General features: G+C 39.5%; 1 protein-coding gene across 1 annotated transcript; it reads left to right on the top strand.

The window, feature by feature from the left end:
• Positions 1-10,196: 10,196 nt before the first annotated feature.
• On the top strand, positions 10,197-16,064 carry LOC119901623 (the record flags this gene model as incomplete). Its single annotated transcript, XM_038717198.1, has 4 exons — positions 10,197-10,243; positions 10,332-10,630; positions 15,534-15,669; positions 15,760-16,064. Coding segments are annotated over exons 1-4 (786 nt in total), but the record flags the coding sequence as incomplete, so codon positions are not given.
• Between the last annotated feature and the right edge of the window lie 1,277 nt (positions 16,065-17,341).

The following is a 17,341-nucleotide window of genomic DNA, read 5'->3' as shown; positions in this document are numbered from 1 at the left end:
CTCCAGCCTCAGTCCACTCCCTGTGAAGCTCCTCGTCGCCCCTGTTGCTTGTGCACCTTTTCCTACCACACTTTAACCTTCCAGTCAACTTTCCACGAACATGCTTTGATCCAGCTCTCTGTGAACAGCCAGCCCTTTCAGCAGTGACCTTCTGTGGCTCCTTGTGGACAATGAGTGTCTTCTGGACAACTGTCAAGTCAGACGTCTGAACCAGACAGAGATTAAAGGCTCTTCTCTGGTCCACATTTACGTTACATTTAGTCATTTAGCTGAAGCTAAAGAGACTTAAAATTGCTATACATGTCGCACGCCTGACTTACAGCAAGCTGAGGCAGGCCATGGTCCACACAGGCAGACAGTCCAAAGGAAGCAGGCAAAAAACAAAATCCAAAAGGTCAAATACATCAAGAAGAAGAAAACACTGGGAAATGGCTAGAAAGCTTCATTAGTAGACGAAGACGAAGCGCCACAGACAAGGGAAATATACAGACTAAATACACAAGTGAGGGGAGATTAAGTAGACACAGGTGGAACTAATGACGACAGGGCAGCCAATCATACAGGTGGACACACAAAGGCAGGAAGTAACGTGAGGATGGATATTTAGTAAAACAGGACTTAAAATCAAAAAACTCAACCACGAACCTTGTCAATAATATGTTGTCTTAAAACACATTGTGATTGGTTTATGGAATAGATCAGGGGTATTCAATTAGAATTCAAAGAGGTCCAGTTAGAGAAAATTTCCCAAAGCAAAGGTCCGGAACATCAAAATGACTAACTTGCATTTTCATTCAGTACCATAAAATATAGTTGTATCAACATATGTTTTTATCAACAACGGACTGTCAAATAAAATAATATTTCAGTCAGTTTTCACATCAAACTAAAGGGATAATAAATAACTAGTCTAACAAAAAAATCTAAATTTAAGTAAACTAAAGTGCCAAATTTTTTAGAAAAAATGAAATAAAAAGTGTAGCTTGAAATGATGAAGTGTAGTCTTAACCAATTTTATAATAAACACTCAACACATCTTAACAACTGAACAGCTGTAATGCCTCCTCTTCTCTTTCATTCCCTCTTACAGCGCTACCACTCCTACTTTCTCTTGTTCAGTGAGAAACGTGAGCTCTAGTTTCTCCTGCCAGCTAGGATTGGAGATCTATGAGATAATCTGGTTCTGAACTGCCCGTGGGAGGAATGTACATGTAAAAATCTGTACATTCTTGATTAAAAGCCATGTGAAATCTCTTTTCCCTTTCGTCTCCTCAATTCGTGTGTGTTTCCAAAACGTCTCTGGTGAATCTGGTGGACTCGACTCGCAAGCATCGGAATGCACAGATTTGATTGGCTGAGCAGCGTCACATTAGACAATTGAAGCACATGCGATTGGTCTGTGAGTTTCCTGGGCTGCTAAACCAGTACAGTAAATGCTATAAAAGCTGCGCAGGTTAAAATAGAAATGCTCCGTCACGAGGTAGTAAGTCTCATTAATAAATCGGATGTAGGTCGGCAGTCCGGAGAGGACAGCAGCTGGGTCCGGATCCGGACCGAGGTCCGCCTATTAGTGACCTCTGGAATAGATAATACAAATAAACTTGACTTGATCTCAGCATCCAGCTGTGAGCTCCATTTTCTTTAAAGGTTCAGTGTGTAATTTTTCTGACAATCTATTGACAGAAATGCAATATAAGATCCTGTTAAGGCCCCTCCCCCTTCCTGCTTCCTTCTCCTGCAGGAGACTGCAGGCAGGGAGGCTGATTGGGCTGGGCAATCACCTGTGCAGCTCTACCTTTAGAGCTTATTTAGCCAGGACTGATCAGGCTTTTGTTCCCCTTTGAGGGAACTCGAACTGCGTCGGTTACGACACTATGGGAATGCCTCTAGGCGAAGCAGGTCTGAACGTGAATGAAATCACTCCAATCCTATTGGCTTGTTGCTAGAACGGTAAGGAGGTAATAATAAGGAGTATAAAGCACACCTGTACACACTCATTATTAGCTTTTTTCTATTCAGCAGGCGCTCTGTATGTTGTTTGAAGAAAGCGCCAGTCCTACAAGCAGTGTGTCTTACCTGAAGAAGAAGTCTACCAGCATGTCCGGCAACCAGATGTACAGAAGGTGTGTTTTTTTCTTGCCCTCGGTACATCACGGATGGAGATTCTCATGAGATGTGTGTCTCATGTTTGGGGATGGAGCACGCCCGGGCAGCTCTCGAGGGGGCTGCCTGCGCCCGTTGCAAAGCCCTTTCCGTGCGGGTACTGAGGGACAGCATGGCTCTCTTTTCCGAGGATGGCCGGATGTGTTTTCCCCGTGGTGCGGGCCCTGCGGCCGCTGAGGCGGCCCGGCGGCTTCACTCATGGGGTTCACAGCGTGATCTGTCGGAGGATTTCGGGACGGCTGAGGCTTTTTCCCGACCTTCATCCGCTGGCTCCGACGCTTCCTTTCCTCGTTCGGGAGCCTGTTCTCGGCTTCTCCCGCTCGCGGTTTGGATCCGGAGACGCTGCAGCAATCCGACTGGTGACTAGAGCCATGGCTAAGCTCAACATCAACTGGCCACAGGAGGAGCAGACTCCACAGGCTAGTGGTAAGCTTGATGAAAGGTTTCTTAAGCACCACGCACCACCTCCACGCCGGTCTCTGCCATTCTTTACTGATTTACATGATGAACTGAGTAATCATGGGGCAGACCCTTCTCTACACGGCTTTCCACACCCCGATCACTGAACTACAGTAATGTGATGGGGGTTAGGGACCGTGGTTATGGGAGGATGCCTCGGGTGGAGGATGCGCTTGCGAGCTATCTCTCCCCTCGAATTGCGTCCTCCCTGGAGGAGCCGGCGTTACCCTCCAGCCATGTCGCACCAAATCTACGCTCGTGGGGAAGGCGTACATGGCAGCGGGCCAGGCAGGTGCGAGCTTGCTCACCATGGCGGTGCTTCAAGCCTACCAAGCCGACCTGCTACAGGAGATGGTTCAGAGGGGGAGTCCCTCTGAGGAAGATCTGGTGGAGCTTCGCAGAACCACGGAGCGTTAGGGCTATCCTGCACCCTCGTTCAGGATACATCCCTTAAGTGCCTTCTTGTGCGGCAGGGTCCACAGTGCTGCAGGCATTTCATCCTCCACCTCATGTGATGGCGGAGGATGAGAGACTTCATCTGCTCTGCCCTGTCAGAGCACTGAGTATTTACACTCTGAGGTCCTCCCGTGGGAGGAAGGCTGACCAGCTGCTAGTGTGTTTTGGGTCTCCCAGGGCCGGGCTCCCTGCATCCAAACATCCTTATAGCAACTGGATTGTTCAGACTATTTCCCTGGCCTATCAGGTGCGCGGTTTGCCTTCACCTGTGGCTGTGAGGGCTCATTCTACCAGAGGCATGGCGGCCTCTCGAGCCCTCCTTTCCGGGGCCTCTTTGCAGGATGTTTGTTTAGCGGCTGGCTGGGCCACTCCGCACACACTCATTCGGTTTACAGTCTTGACCTTCCTTCGGCACCTGGCACTCGTGCGCTCTCCTCTTAGTCGTGCCACTTTACTGCACACTGGGGCAGGCGGGGTTTTCGGCACGGTTTAGTGGGTATCTCGTTCCCATAGCGTCGGCCCGCTGCACCTCTCTCCCCGCCTGAAGCGCCTGCTTCATAGTTTAAGCTAATGATGAGTGTGTACAGGTGTGCTTTATACTCCTCCGGTTATTCCGTCACACCTTACCATTCTAGCAACAAGCCAATAGGATTGGAGTGATTTCATTCACGTTCAGACCTGCTTCGCCTAGAGGCGTTCCCATAGTGTCGTAACCGACGCAGTGTCTCGTTCCCCTTCTCGGAGAACCAGGGTTACATACGTAACCCGAGACGTTCTCTTTCCTCCTAGGCCGCCGTCTTACCGGGTTTGTCCTTTGTCCTGACGACATACACATATCCTGACAGTCATACTTTGCCACACCACATGTTTTTGATGATTATTTGACCTTTCTTTTACTTTTATAACAAATCATATCTTTGGCATGCAAACCTATTGTGTCTCCCCTCCTTTTTGTCAGGGGCTAAGAGCTGGCTTGTGACCATAACTATGTTTTCAGCGGGGACTAGAGACGGACTCGAGTCGCAAATTTGAAGACTTGACAAACAGACAAAAGACTCGACTTGACTTTGAGTTGGTATTCATGACTTCAGACAGATGACTTGAAAATGACTTAATTTTTTTATTATATATTTTCTAATTCCAATGTTTGCGCCTAATCCTGCAACTATGTGTACTTTCACGTAGCAGTCCGGATCTCCGTGACAGCGGAGATGAAAAAGACTATAAAAGGATTATATTGTCGATGACAGTAGGAAGAAAAGAACAGTGATGTACAAGGTCTGCAGCTCAAAAATCAGTGACACGACCACCACAACATCCAACTTCATCCGTCAATATAGAACCAATAAAGAAAGGTACCTTACATGACTGTGGCTTGCCAGCATGGCAGGTTCAGTTTTATGGTTTTCAAAATAAAAGAGTACACTGACTTACAGCAAGCTGAGGCAGGCCAAGGTCCACACAGGCAGACACATAGCAAACACATCCAAAATCTAAACGGTCTAATACATCAGGCCAAAAATCCAAAACACAGGAAAACACTGGGAAATGGCTAGAAAGCTTGACATATAGACAAAGACAAGGCAGGCGCACAGACTAAACACACAAGTGAGGGGAGATTAAGTAGACACAGGTGAAACTAATTAGGACAGGGCAGCCAATCAAACGGGCGGGAAAACACGAGGGCAGGAAATAAAGTAAGACAAGACACAGGAGATACAACATAAAATAGAAAATAACAACATCAAAACCCAAAACCATGACACCATGTCAATAATATGGAGTCTTAAAACACATTGTGATTGGTTTATGGAATAGACGATAACTGACTGATGAACTCAGCATCCGGCTGTGAGCTCTATTTTCTTTAAGTTAATCACAAGTGCTTTCACTTTGGCTAACTTATAAAAAAGAAAATCAGAAAGAAAGAAAAGCATAATTGCAGAGAATTAAGAACACCAGTAAATATAAATATGTCTCGGTAACACTTTATTTGAAGGTGCTTGTAATAAGCAGTAATTAACAGTTAATAAGCAGCAATTAAAAAATAATCAAACACTTTATAAAGATGTTTATAACACAAATAAGTGTTAACTAAAGCACAATTAACTCATTTATTATTGATAAGACACTTATAGGCCCTTATTAGGAACTTGTTGATGTTTATTTACCTGTCATAAACATTATTAAGCTGTTTATTAACATTTTATAAGGGCTGGTTATTGATAAATTAACAGAATTGTTATTTCCTTGTAAGACACTTGTAGTGGGTTAGGGTTAAAAAATCTTAATATTTATAGGCAGCTTATGAAATACATTTTTATTAACATTGACACTTAACTTTAGCATGCAGCTATAAAATAAGGTATGTAGTTTAAAATAAGGCATGTAGATTAAAATAAGGCATGTAGTTTAAGCTAACATTAGCATGCAGCTATAAAATAAGGCATGTAGTTTAAAAGAAGGCATGTAGTTTAAGCTAACATTAGCATGCAGCTAAAAATAAGGCATGTAGTTTAAAATAAGGCATGTAGTTTAAGCTAACATTAGCATGCAGCTATAAAATAAGGCATGTAGTTTAAGCTAACATTAGCATGCAGCTATAAAATAAGGCATGTAGTTTAAAATATGGCATGTAGTTTAAAAGAAGGCATGTAGTTTAAGCTAACATTAGCATGCAGATATAAAATAAGGCATGTAGTTTAAAATAAGGCATGTAGTTTAAGCTAACATTAGCATGCAGCTATAAAATAAGGCATGTATTTTAAAATAAGGCATGTAGTTTAAAATAAGGCATGTAGTTTAAGCTAACATTAGCACGCAGCTATAAAATAAGGCATGTAGTTTAAAATAAGGTATGTAGTTTAAGCTAACTTTAGCATGCAGATATAAAATAAGGCATGTAGTTTAAGCTAACTTTAGCATGCAGATATAAAATAAGGCATGTAGTTTAAGCTAACTTTAGCATGCAGCTATAAAATAAGGCATGTAGTTTAAGCTAATGTTAGCATGCAGCTATAAAATAAGGCATGTAGTTTAAGCTAACATTAGCATGCAGCTATAAAATAAGGCATGTAGTTTAAAATAAGGCATGTAGTTTAAGCTAACATTAGCATGCAGATATAAAATAAGGCATGTAGTTTAAAATAAGGTATGTAGTTTAAAATAAGGCATGTAGTTTAAGCTAACATTAGCATGCAGATATAAAATAAGGCATGTAGTTTAAGCTAACATTAGCATGCAGATATAAAATAAGGCATGTAGTTTAAGCTAAATTAGCATGCAGATAAAATAAGGCATGTAGTTTAAGCTAACTTTAGCATGCAGCTATAAAATAAGGCATGTAGTTTAAGCTAATGTAGCATGCAGCTATAAAATAAGGCATGTAGTTTAAGCTAACATTAGCATGCAGCTATAAAATAAGGCATGTAGTTTAAAATAAGGCATGTAGTTTAAGCTAACATTAGCATGCAGATATAAATAAGGCATGTAGTTTAAAATAAGGTATGTAGTTTAAAATAAGGCATGTAGTTTAAGCTAACATTAGCATGCAGATATAAAATAAGGCATGTAGTTTAAGCTAACATTAGCATGCAGAGATAAATAAGGCATGTAGTTTAAAATAAGGCATGTAGTTTAAGCTAACATTAGCATGCAGATATAAAATAAGGCATGTAGTTTAAGCTAACATTAGCATGCAGCTATGAAATAAGGCATGTAGTTTAAAATAAGGCATGTAGTTTAAGCTAACATTAGCATGCAGCTATAAAATAAGGTATGTAGTTTAAAATAAGGCATGTAGTTTAAGCTAACATTAGCATGCAGCTATAAAATAAGGCATGTAGTTTAAAATAAGGCATGTAGTTTAAGCTAACATTAGCATGCAGCTATAAAATAAGGCATGTAGTTTAAGCTAACATTAGCATGCAGCTATAAAATAAGGCATGTAGTTTAAAATATGGCATGTAGTTTAAAAGAAGGCATGTAGTTTAAGCTAACATTAGCATGCAGATATAAAATAAGGCATGTAGTTTAAAATAAGGCATGTAGTTTAAGCTAACATTAGCATGCAGCTATAAAATAAGGCATGTATTTTAAAATAAGGCATGTAGTTTAAAATAAGGCATGTAGTTTAAGCTAACATTAGCACGCAGCTATAAAATAAGGCATGTAGTTTAAAATAAGGTATGTAGTTTAAGCTAACTTTAGCATGCAGATATAAAATAAGGCATGTAGTTTAAGCTAAATTTAGCATGCAGATATAAAATAAGGCATGTAGTTTAAGCTAACTTTAGCATGCAGCTATAAAATAAGGCATGTAGTTTAAGCTAATGTTAGCATGCAGCTATAAAATAAGGCATGTAGTTTAAGCTAACATTAGCATGCAGCTATAAAATAAGGCATGTAGTTTAAAATAAGGCATGTAGTTTAAGCTAACATTAGCATGCAGATATAAAATAAGGCATGTAGTTTAAAATAAGGTATGTAGTTTAAAATAAGGCATGTAGTTTAAGCTAACATTAGCATGCAGATATAAAATAAGGCATGTAGTTTAAGCTAACATTAGCATGCAGAGATAAAATAAGGCATGTAGTTTAAAATAAGGCATGTAGTTTAAGCTAACATTAGCATGCAGATATAAAATAAGGCATGTAGTTTAAGCTAACATTAGCATGCAGCTATGAAATAAGGCATGTAGTTTAAAATAAGGCATGTAGTTTAAAATAAGGCATGTAGTTTAAGCTAACATTAGCATGCAGCTATTAAATAAGGCGAGTTGTTTAAGCTAACTTCAGCATGCAGCTATGAAATAAGGCATGTAGTTTAAAATAAGGCATGTAGATTAAGCTAACTTTAGCATGCAGCTATAAAATAAGGTATGTAGTTTAAGCTAACTTCAGCATGCAGCCATAAAACAGACATGTAGTTTAAGCTAACTTTAGCATGCAGCTATAAAACAATGCATGTAGTTTAAGCTAACTTTAGCATGCAGCTATAAGATAAGGCATGTAGATTAAGTTAACTTTAGCATGCAGCTATAAGATAAGGCATGTAGTTTAAGCTAACATTAGCATGCAGCTATAAAATAAGGCATGCAGTTTAAGCTAACATTAGCATGCAGCTATAAAATAAGGCATGCAGTTTAAGCTAACATTAGCATGCAGCTATAAAATAAGGCATGCAGTTTAAGCTAACATTAGCATGCACATATAAAATAAGGCATTAGTTTAAGCTAACATTAGCATGCACATATAAAATAAGGCATTAGTTTAAGCTAACTTTAGCACTTGGATTTTTAGAGCAGCTTGAATAATGTCTTAGGGTGTTTTCTCTCAACCTGGACATTAGAAATTGGTCCAAGAGATGGCTGCAGTGGCAGCGTGAAACAAGCTACAATGTAACATTAATATGCCGCTGCACACCTTCAGTTTCCATCCATAACGTGCTTGTTTTGCCACTGACACGCTCAGATAATTATTCTTAGTGTCTGACAACATTATGGAAAGGATCCCAGCTGAGGTCAAGCTTTTGTTAAAGAGTAAGATCCGTTTTGTTTTAACATGAAACATCCCTGAAATCGCCAAACCCACCAGACTCTATTCAAATTAACTGTCATTTTATCGTCATAAAATACACATTTAAAGTCGACAGGAACAAGATAAAACCTTCACAAACCATCTTAGTTGTCTAAGAAAATAAGAAATGTACTGAAGTATAAAGGGTAGCTGTATTAGGAGTGCAAATTACAATGTGATGTCCAATCTCGCATTCATGAGGTATATATAACTTATAGCTCTAATAAAGGCCTATAATTGTCTTATAAGCAATAATTAATCAATTAATAGTTTATTAGGCTTTAATTAACACTTATATTGTTGTTTATAAGCATCCTATAAGGTCTTATAAGTGTCTTATTAACTGTTTTACTGCCTATTACAAGCATCCTGTGAATTTACTGGTAAGGTAGGCAGTGAAACTGAGAGAAGTGAAAATCCAGAGCTGTGAGGAGACGGAGAGATTGAGGGAGGAGCTAAGCTGTTAGTGAACTATAGAAGAGAGAGGAACTTCCATATTCAGCAGAGTTCAATACACAAAGCAGAAACATTCCCTTTATTCAACATGCTGTCATTGGACTATTATGTACTTTCTCTACTGTTACTATCCATTCTAACAGGTATGTGAGATCCTGCTGAGAAAGTTTCATTACTAACTTTTCTGGATGGGATTCATTTGTTGAGTCTTTTACAACATGAAATAACAGAGTTATCTCTTCCTTCAGGTGTCAGCTGTGAAGAACTCACTGCAGTCAGGAATGAAGAGTTCACTTTAGAAGGCAGCTCTGTTACTCTGTCCTACACATACTCTAAACAAGCTGATGGCACTGATTATTTCTTCTGGTATCGACAATATCCAGGAAAACCACCACAGTTCCTCGTCTCACACTCTGCTTCAGGAGCAGTAGGAAATGATCCAGTCCCTGGACTGTCTGTTAAAGTGAGTGATGATAAAACCCATCTGGATCTGCAGATCTCCTCTGCTGCAGTGACAGACTCTGCTGTGTACTACTGTGCTGTGAAGCCCACAGTGACAGGAAACACCAAAACTCTGTACAAAAACCTGACAGATCCTCTGAAGATTTACTCACTTCAGCTCCTCCTTTTACTGAACAACAGCGCCACCAAGTGGACTCTGACAACACAATCTAATGACAAGTTACAACATTACTCCTGTTTTTAATAAAACACAGTTAATCCAGATCATGGTGTTTAATTGAGGCTATTTCTGTACAGTAAGGCACTCCACAAGGAAGTCTTCTTCTACACAGAATGCTTTGGTATCACTGATGATGAGACAAACTAAAATGATTACAGACCCATGTTGATGAATTAACTGTTCCAGGGTGAAAAGTGGTTAAAGAGACTTTGTTGTAACAGAAAGTTCACATGTTAAAGCTCCTCATTATGAGCTGCTCTGGATAAGAGCATCAGCTAAACAGCTGAGATGTAAATGTTGAGAGTTCCTCAACAGATGATGAAGAGGAAGGGCCAATGATGTGAAGGCCCAGATCCATCAGAGTATCAATGTTCTTCCTCTCTCTCCTCCCCTCTCACTGCAGACATGAACCACTGGCTGAGAAACATCCTGATTCTGACTCTCTGGCTAGGTAACTCTTTAAACCTACTGATTGTTCTCCTTTAATCAATCATCTTTATTGATCCATCTCTTCCTCTGCATGTTCTCTTCTTCCCCAGAGTGTAAAGGAGAAGACAGAGTGACCCAGCCAGCAGGAGATGTCATTGCTGCTGAAGGAGACACAGTTACACTTGGCTGTACTTTTGAGACGAGTGACCAATACCCCTACTTGTACTGGTACAAACAAGAAGTAAATGAGTCTCCTAAGTACATGCTGAAAAGTTACTCAAAAACAACAGATTTTGATGCAGAGTTCACGAAAGACAGATTTAATGCTACAATCAAGGATAAGTCAGTTCCTCTGAAGATCCAGAAGCTTCAGCTGTCTGACTCTGCTGTGTACTACTGTGCTGTGCAGCCCACAGTGACAGGAAACACCAAAACTCTGTACAAAAACCTTTGGAGCAAAGACAACAGAATACTCCACAACGTCCACTAGAGGGAGTCACACACTGTTTGATTTTTTTTAGTGCTGATAGAAGCAACATTAAATGAAGCACCACAGATAAAACACAATAAACAAATAACAGAACTTGAATATGTTCATATTATTTTCAAAGTATCTCCAATACTACTCCAGCAGATTGTTTTCACAGACAATTGAAATGCTTGGTGACTGTAACCATTGCAAGCTTTAAGCTGTGCTGCCTGGTTTGAAGCAATATGTAGACTGTAATACTAAACCCCCATTTGCACCTCTCACCATAATGTCCGTTTAATTCCCACCTACAAGTCCCTGCTCAAAAGCAGGACAGCACAAGTAAAAGTGTACTTGTTTGGAACAATGATGGCATTGAGACCTTAAAGGGAAATGAAGCAGTCAATCAAGTTTACATCATTTACACAATGGATTTCCACTACGATCAACAATTATACAAGAAACATGACAAATGTAAACGTATAAAAGACAATAGAAAAGAAGAACTGTTATATCTTTCACGGAAAGGGCGCCACCATTGTGCAGTACGATAACCTGCAATGTCACGGGGTTGGTTGGCTTTAAGGCTTTGGGCGAGAGATCGTGAAATACAGAGCCAGTGAAAGAGATAGTGAAAGACAGAGACAGTGAAAGAGAAATAGTGAAGGAGATAGTGAAAGATAGAGATAGTAAAAGAAAGATACTCAAGAGATAGTGAAACATAGACCTAGTGAAAGACAGAGCCAGTGAAAGAAATAGTGAAAGACAGAGCCAGTGAAAAAGACAGTGAACACAGAGATAGTGAAAGAGATAGTGAAAGACAGAAACAGTAAAAGATAATGAACGAGAGATAGTGAAAGACACAGACAGGGATAGAAATAGTGAAAGAGAGTGAAAGAGAGATAGTGAAAGAGATACTGAAGAGATGGTGAAAGACAGATATAGTGAAAGATAGACATGGTGAAAGACAGAAACCGTGAAAAAGAGAGTGAAAGACATAATTAAAGATAGAGGTACTGAAAGAGATAGTGAAGAGATACGGAAGAGATAGTGAAAGACAGAAACAGTGAAAGAGATACTGAAGAGATACGGAAAAGATACATATTGAAAGAGATAGTGAAAGAGATAAAGAAACAGTGAACGAGAAATAGTGAAAGAGATAGAGACAGAGATACTGAAGAGATAGTGAAAGACAGAATTAGTTAAAGATAGACATAGTGAAAGACAGAGCCAGTGAAAGAGGTAGTGAAGGAGAAATAGTTAAAAATAGAGACAGTGAAAGAGGTAGTGAAAGAGATAGTGAAGAGATACAGAAAAGATAGTAAAGAGATAGAGATAGTGAAAGAGATAGTGAAAGACAAAGAGTGAAAAATAGACCGTGAAAGAGAGTGAAAGATAGACAGTGAAAGACAGAGATACTAAAAGAGAGAGATAGCAAAAAAAGACAGTGAAAGACAGAGATAGTGAAAGAGAGATAGTGAAAGTGAGAGATAGATGGATGCCACGAACAGAGGACAACCAGTGGAAAGTCAGAATAGAATCAAATATAATAATTGTTTTGAAAGGTTTTCAAATTATTATTATTTTCATTGTCAGTAATTTTAGTTCCTTTATTTGTTTTTTTTTTATTTGTTTTTATTTCACGTTTATGGGTAATGGGGTTCACGACGTAGCAACATGTAAAAGGAGATGGCAGACATGAAAATATATTTTGAATGCTTTTTATATGCTAAAGCAAGATTAAATAAATGTAATAAAGAATTCCAAATGTCACAGTGAAATATATCATTATCAAAATATTGCCTACAGACACACGCACACACCTGTCTATAGATTTGTCTCACTCTTAACCCTGCCTTGGCCGACCTCGTCCTTTCTCCCAGTACTGTATCCTTCTCAGATTATTTCCCACACAGTTTTGAACCTGGTATCTTATTTCCTCTACCTGCAGCTTTTGGTGTGCAGCAGTCTCTGTGACCATCTCCCTCTTATTTTATCGTAGCAGTCAGCCTTGGCAGCGGCTGCAGCACTACAGCAGGTCAGTCACTGTGAGCCAGTTCCAAATACTGTCAGCAATCTTTACATCTTGTCATGGTCACATATTTGTTTAATCAGCTAATATCTCCTAAGTTTGTTATAATATCGATAGTCACAGATCACCACCTGTAGTATCAGCAGCAACATCCCCAGCAACACCATCAACAGCCCACAGTGTTTAAAGCAAGAGCTGGGTATTCCCTGTGTTTCTTTTTCAAAACTGTGTCATACCATTCGCTGATGTATCAATACAGAAGCATCAGTATACGCATATCAGCAAGGAATACATAACGATATATTTCTGTATCAATATTTTGAGAACAGCCCTATTTAAATCCTTGTTCCATGTGCCCCTTTTATACTTTGAGTACCTGCCCTGGTTCTGATAGCAGGCACTTTGAACTGTAGCCCATTATGTGACCTGAGATTATGACTGCTTTGTAAAGTTAAAAATGTCCTGTTTAAATAATTTGGCAGTCTACCTAACATATCTTTGCAAGTGAAGGGATGACCATCCTTCCAGTCTGCACAGTATACAATGATGTATCCTGAAACTAGAGTTAGTGACATATCTGAGAGCTGAGTGATAAAGGGGGTCAAGTTTGGACAAGGTGGGAAGAGAGGCAAACCTGTAGGTAGTGTCCCTATAATCAATCTGTGGCAGAAAAAGGCCAGCAAGTGTTTTTCTGAAGCCATGGAAAAGCAGGACTTTCACCTATACAGAAAAGGTTTTTTGTAAAACCAGATTCCCAGATATTTGTAATCATCAACAGACTGGATACAGACTCCATACAGGGTCGTGACGGAGAGGGGTGGTACCTTTGTTCGCCCAGTGGCAAAAATCATAACTTTAGTTTTGTGGGAATTTAAAAGCAACTTCAAATCTGACAGAGCATATTGCAGGGTATAAAAATCTGCCTGCACATTTGAAAAGGCAAACTCTGCTGTGGGGGCACAGGAGTACAGAACTGTGTCATCTGCATACAGATGATCCTTACAGAATTTAAACATCAAATATTATTAATGTAAACTAGGAAAAGCAAGGGTCCCAAAACTGAGCCTTGTGGAACACTTAGTAACAAGGACTGGATCTGACATGTCGTTGCCATGTTTATCCATTTGTGAATGATTGGTCAGGTAACTGTGGAACCATTTAGCCGCTTTGCATCCAATGCCTGCTCTCAGCAGGGTATTAACAAGTGATGGATGGTCCACAGTAGAGTCCAAATATGATTGGATAGCAACTAATGATTTCAAGATTTTTGAAAGAACAGGGAGAGATTGGCCTAAAATTGTTCATGTCAATGCAAACCTCAATATTATTAACACTACATCTACATTTTTTAAATAATTAATTTGTGAAGCTGGAACGATGAAATATTTTGACATGAAAAATGACAAATGATCAAAACAGCTGCCAATAAAAACATTTTTTTCAACCAACTAATTGTTTCAGCTGTGCTTGAATAAACTGTTGGGTAATTAAATTAATTACAAAACATATTTTATAAACTCTTCATATGTAGTACAATGCTTACTTTGTAAAGTAACAAAAGCTGTTGTAGTGAAGAAAAAAGAACAATCTCTCAGTCTGAGTTTGGTGGAGACACAACAAGTGGCATGAAAAGAATATACGCATTTGTACAGAAGGACAGTACTTGAGTAAATGTACGTAATTACTGTCCACCACTGAACGGCAGCATAAGTGTCATTTCCAGAGATGAAGGTACAGGTACGTAGAGAAACAAATAAGGTATATGTTGGAGTAAAGTGAGAACTGAGTGGGAAACCGCTCTTAAAATCCTTCTGCCAGTTATTAAATTTACGACTGAGAAAGATAAAACATCTATGGGACAATTTGATAAATGGGTTGAAATATGTTTCCTGCGAAATCGAATAAAAGAGACGAAACCTACCATTTAGGGCAGATATGCTATATGCTATATAAACCAGAACTGAGGGAAAGGAAATACTTCACTGGTTGCACTCTGTATGTTTGTTTAAGCCTTTGTAAAGAAAAAAATTATTAGACATCTTGATTGATTCTTTATTCCAGAAGACTCACTAAAGAAAAAGTTCAAATACATCTGACAATAAATTATGGACTGTAAGTTTGATGCCTTGTAATAATAAGCTGGTATGTAACGTCGGCCAGAGTCCCACTGCACTTTCACATCCAGACAAGGATGGACAAACACCTTAATGTTTCACTCCGAAGCCTGAGTCATGACCAGTTTCACACCAGTGTTTGGAGACAGAATAAGCTCCATGTTTGCACAGACTGCCTTCATTTGTTAGAGGGGGAGATGTCCAACCATAATTAACACAAGCATCTCTGCTTTCACTGTCAGTAATGCGGCAGCTCCAGAGATCGAAGCACCTAAATCAGCCCTTGGAAGAGTCTAGAAAGGACGTGACTGCCCCATTGTGGGAGTGAGGGAGTGTTTGCTGAAGCCTCTACTTTCACTGTGGTAAACTGGTGGTAGCAGCTCCTAACCATTCGCTCTCAGTGGAATATCCTGTTTGAAATGGTCGACACCACCGAGCTGGTTTTGGAGATCCTTATGTGTTCTGAACAGGCTTCATATTTTAGCCCTTTATCTGGAGAAGCTGTGGACAGGCTGGCAAACTGACAGGCCTTTAATATGATGCTGATACCATATTAAAAGCATTCACTAATTGTTCCTGATTGTCACACTAGGAAAGGAGAGAGTGAGGAAAATGTGTTGAGTGTAAAGTTGTCAGTCGGGGAATAACACAGGGCTGTGAATGAGCCCCGTCACTGTGATCAGGCTCCTCCTTCTAATCCACCAACTTAGTGTTGATGAAGACTAAACAGAGAGATCACAGCCTTCTTTATACTTGCTGGAGCTCACAGTTCCTCAACACTGCAGATATGACGCCTCTGTTCATCTCAGTGTTGCTGGCTGCTGTGTGCCTTGGTATGAACACAACTCTGGTTCTCTGATATCAATCCAACATTGACATGATTCTTTAACAGCACACTGATACTGTTTGTTGCTGTTTTACAGAATGCAGAGCACAAAAAGACAACGTGCTGCAACCAGAAGGAGACGTGACTGCTGCTGAAGGAGAGCCAGTAACACTTGGTTGTCTATATAACAGCAGTACAACAAATTATTATCTCTTCTGGTACAAACAGGATGGAAACAACAGCCCCACATTCATACTGAGCCGCTTTAAGATCGGTGAGGGGAAAACAGAGGACGAGTACAAGGAGAGATTTTCATCCACACTGGATTCCACCTCAAGATCAGTTCCTCTGAAGATCCAGAAGCTTCAGCTGTCTGACTCTGCTGTGTACTACTGTGCTCTGCAGCCCACAGTGACAGGAAACACCAAAACTCTGTACAAAAACCTTTGGAGCAAAGACAACAGAATACTCCACAACGTCCACTAGAGGGAGTCAAACTGTGTTAAACTTCAGTGTGATGATGAAGTCTTAAATTACTTATATTCTACATGAATCAATGAAATATTTGTAATATCTTATAGGTATAAAACATTTTAACAACACTTAGCAGGAAGCCTTTCATTAGGAGGGGATGTCTCTGAATGATCTTCCTCGAGGGTTTTTCAATCATGATTTTTAAACCTATAGGCAAAGGGAATATACAGAGATAATATCTTTGTGTCACAGTAAGTTCAAGTGGGCAAAGAGGAACACGAGGGAGTGGACCAGACCCAGAACCAGAGGCATGGCAGGTTCAGTTTTATGGTTTTCAAAATAAAAAAAGAGTACACTGACTTACAGCAAGCTGAGGCAGGCCAAGGTCCACACAGGCAGACACATAGCAAACACATCCAAAGGAAGCAGCAATAAACCAAATCTAAACGGTCTAATACATCAGGCCAAAAATCCAAAACACAGGAAAACACTGGGAAATGGCTAGAAAGCTTGACATATAGACAAAGACAAGGCAGGCGCACAGACTAAACACACAAGTGAGGGGAGATTAAGTAGACACAGGTGAAACTAATTAGGACAGGGCAGCCAATCAAACGGGCGGGAAAATACGAGGGCAGGAAATAAAGTAAGACAAGACACAGGAGATACAACATAAAATAGAAAATAACAACATCAAAACCCAAAACCATGACACCATGTCAATAATATGGAGTCTTAAAACACATTGTGATTGGTTTATGGAATAGACGATAACTGACTGATGAACTCAGCATCCGGCTGTGAGCTCTATTTTCTTTAAGTTAATCACAAGTGCTTTCACTTTGGCTGACTTATAGAAAAGAAAATCAGAAAGAAAGAAAAGCATAATTGCAGAGAATTAAGAACACCAGTATATATAAATATGTCTTGGTAACACTTTATTTGAAGGTGCTTGTAATAAGCAGTAATTAACAGTTAATAAGCAGCAATTAAAAAATAAAACACTTTATAAAGATGTTTATAACACAAATAAGTGTTAACTAAAGCACAATTAACTCATTTATTATTGATAAGACACTTATAGGCCCTTATTAGGAACTTGTTGATGTTTATTTACCTGTCATAAACATTATTAAGCTGTTTATTAACATTTTATAAGGGCTGGTTATTGATAAATTAACAGAATTGTTATTTCCTTGTAAGAC

This window comes from Micropterus salmoides, unplaced genomic scaffold, assembly GCF_014851395.1.
Source record: "Micropterus salmoides isolate LMB-PRFRI ecotype aquatic unplaced genomic scaffold, ASM1485139v1 Ms_hic_scaffold_14, whole genome shotgun sequence".
Taxonomy (NCBI): domain Eukaryota; kingdom Metazoa; phylum Chordata; class Actinopteri; order Centrarchiformes; family Centrarchidae; genus Micropterus; species Micropterus salmoides.
This window is presented reverse-complemented; position numbering and strand designations above follow the sequence as displayed.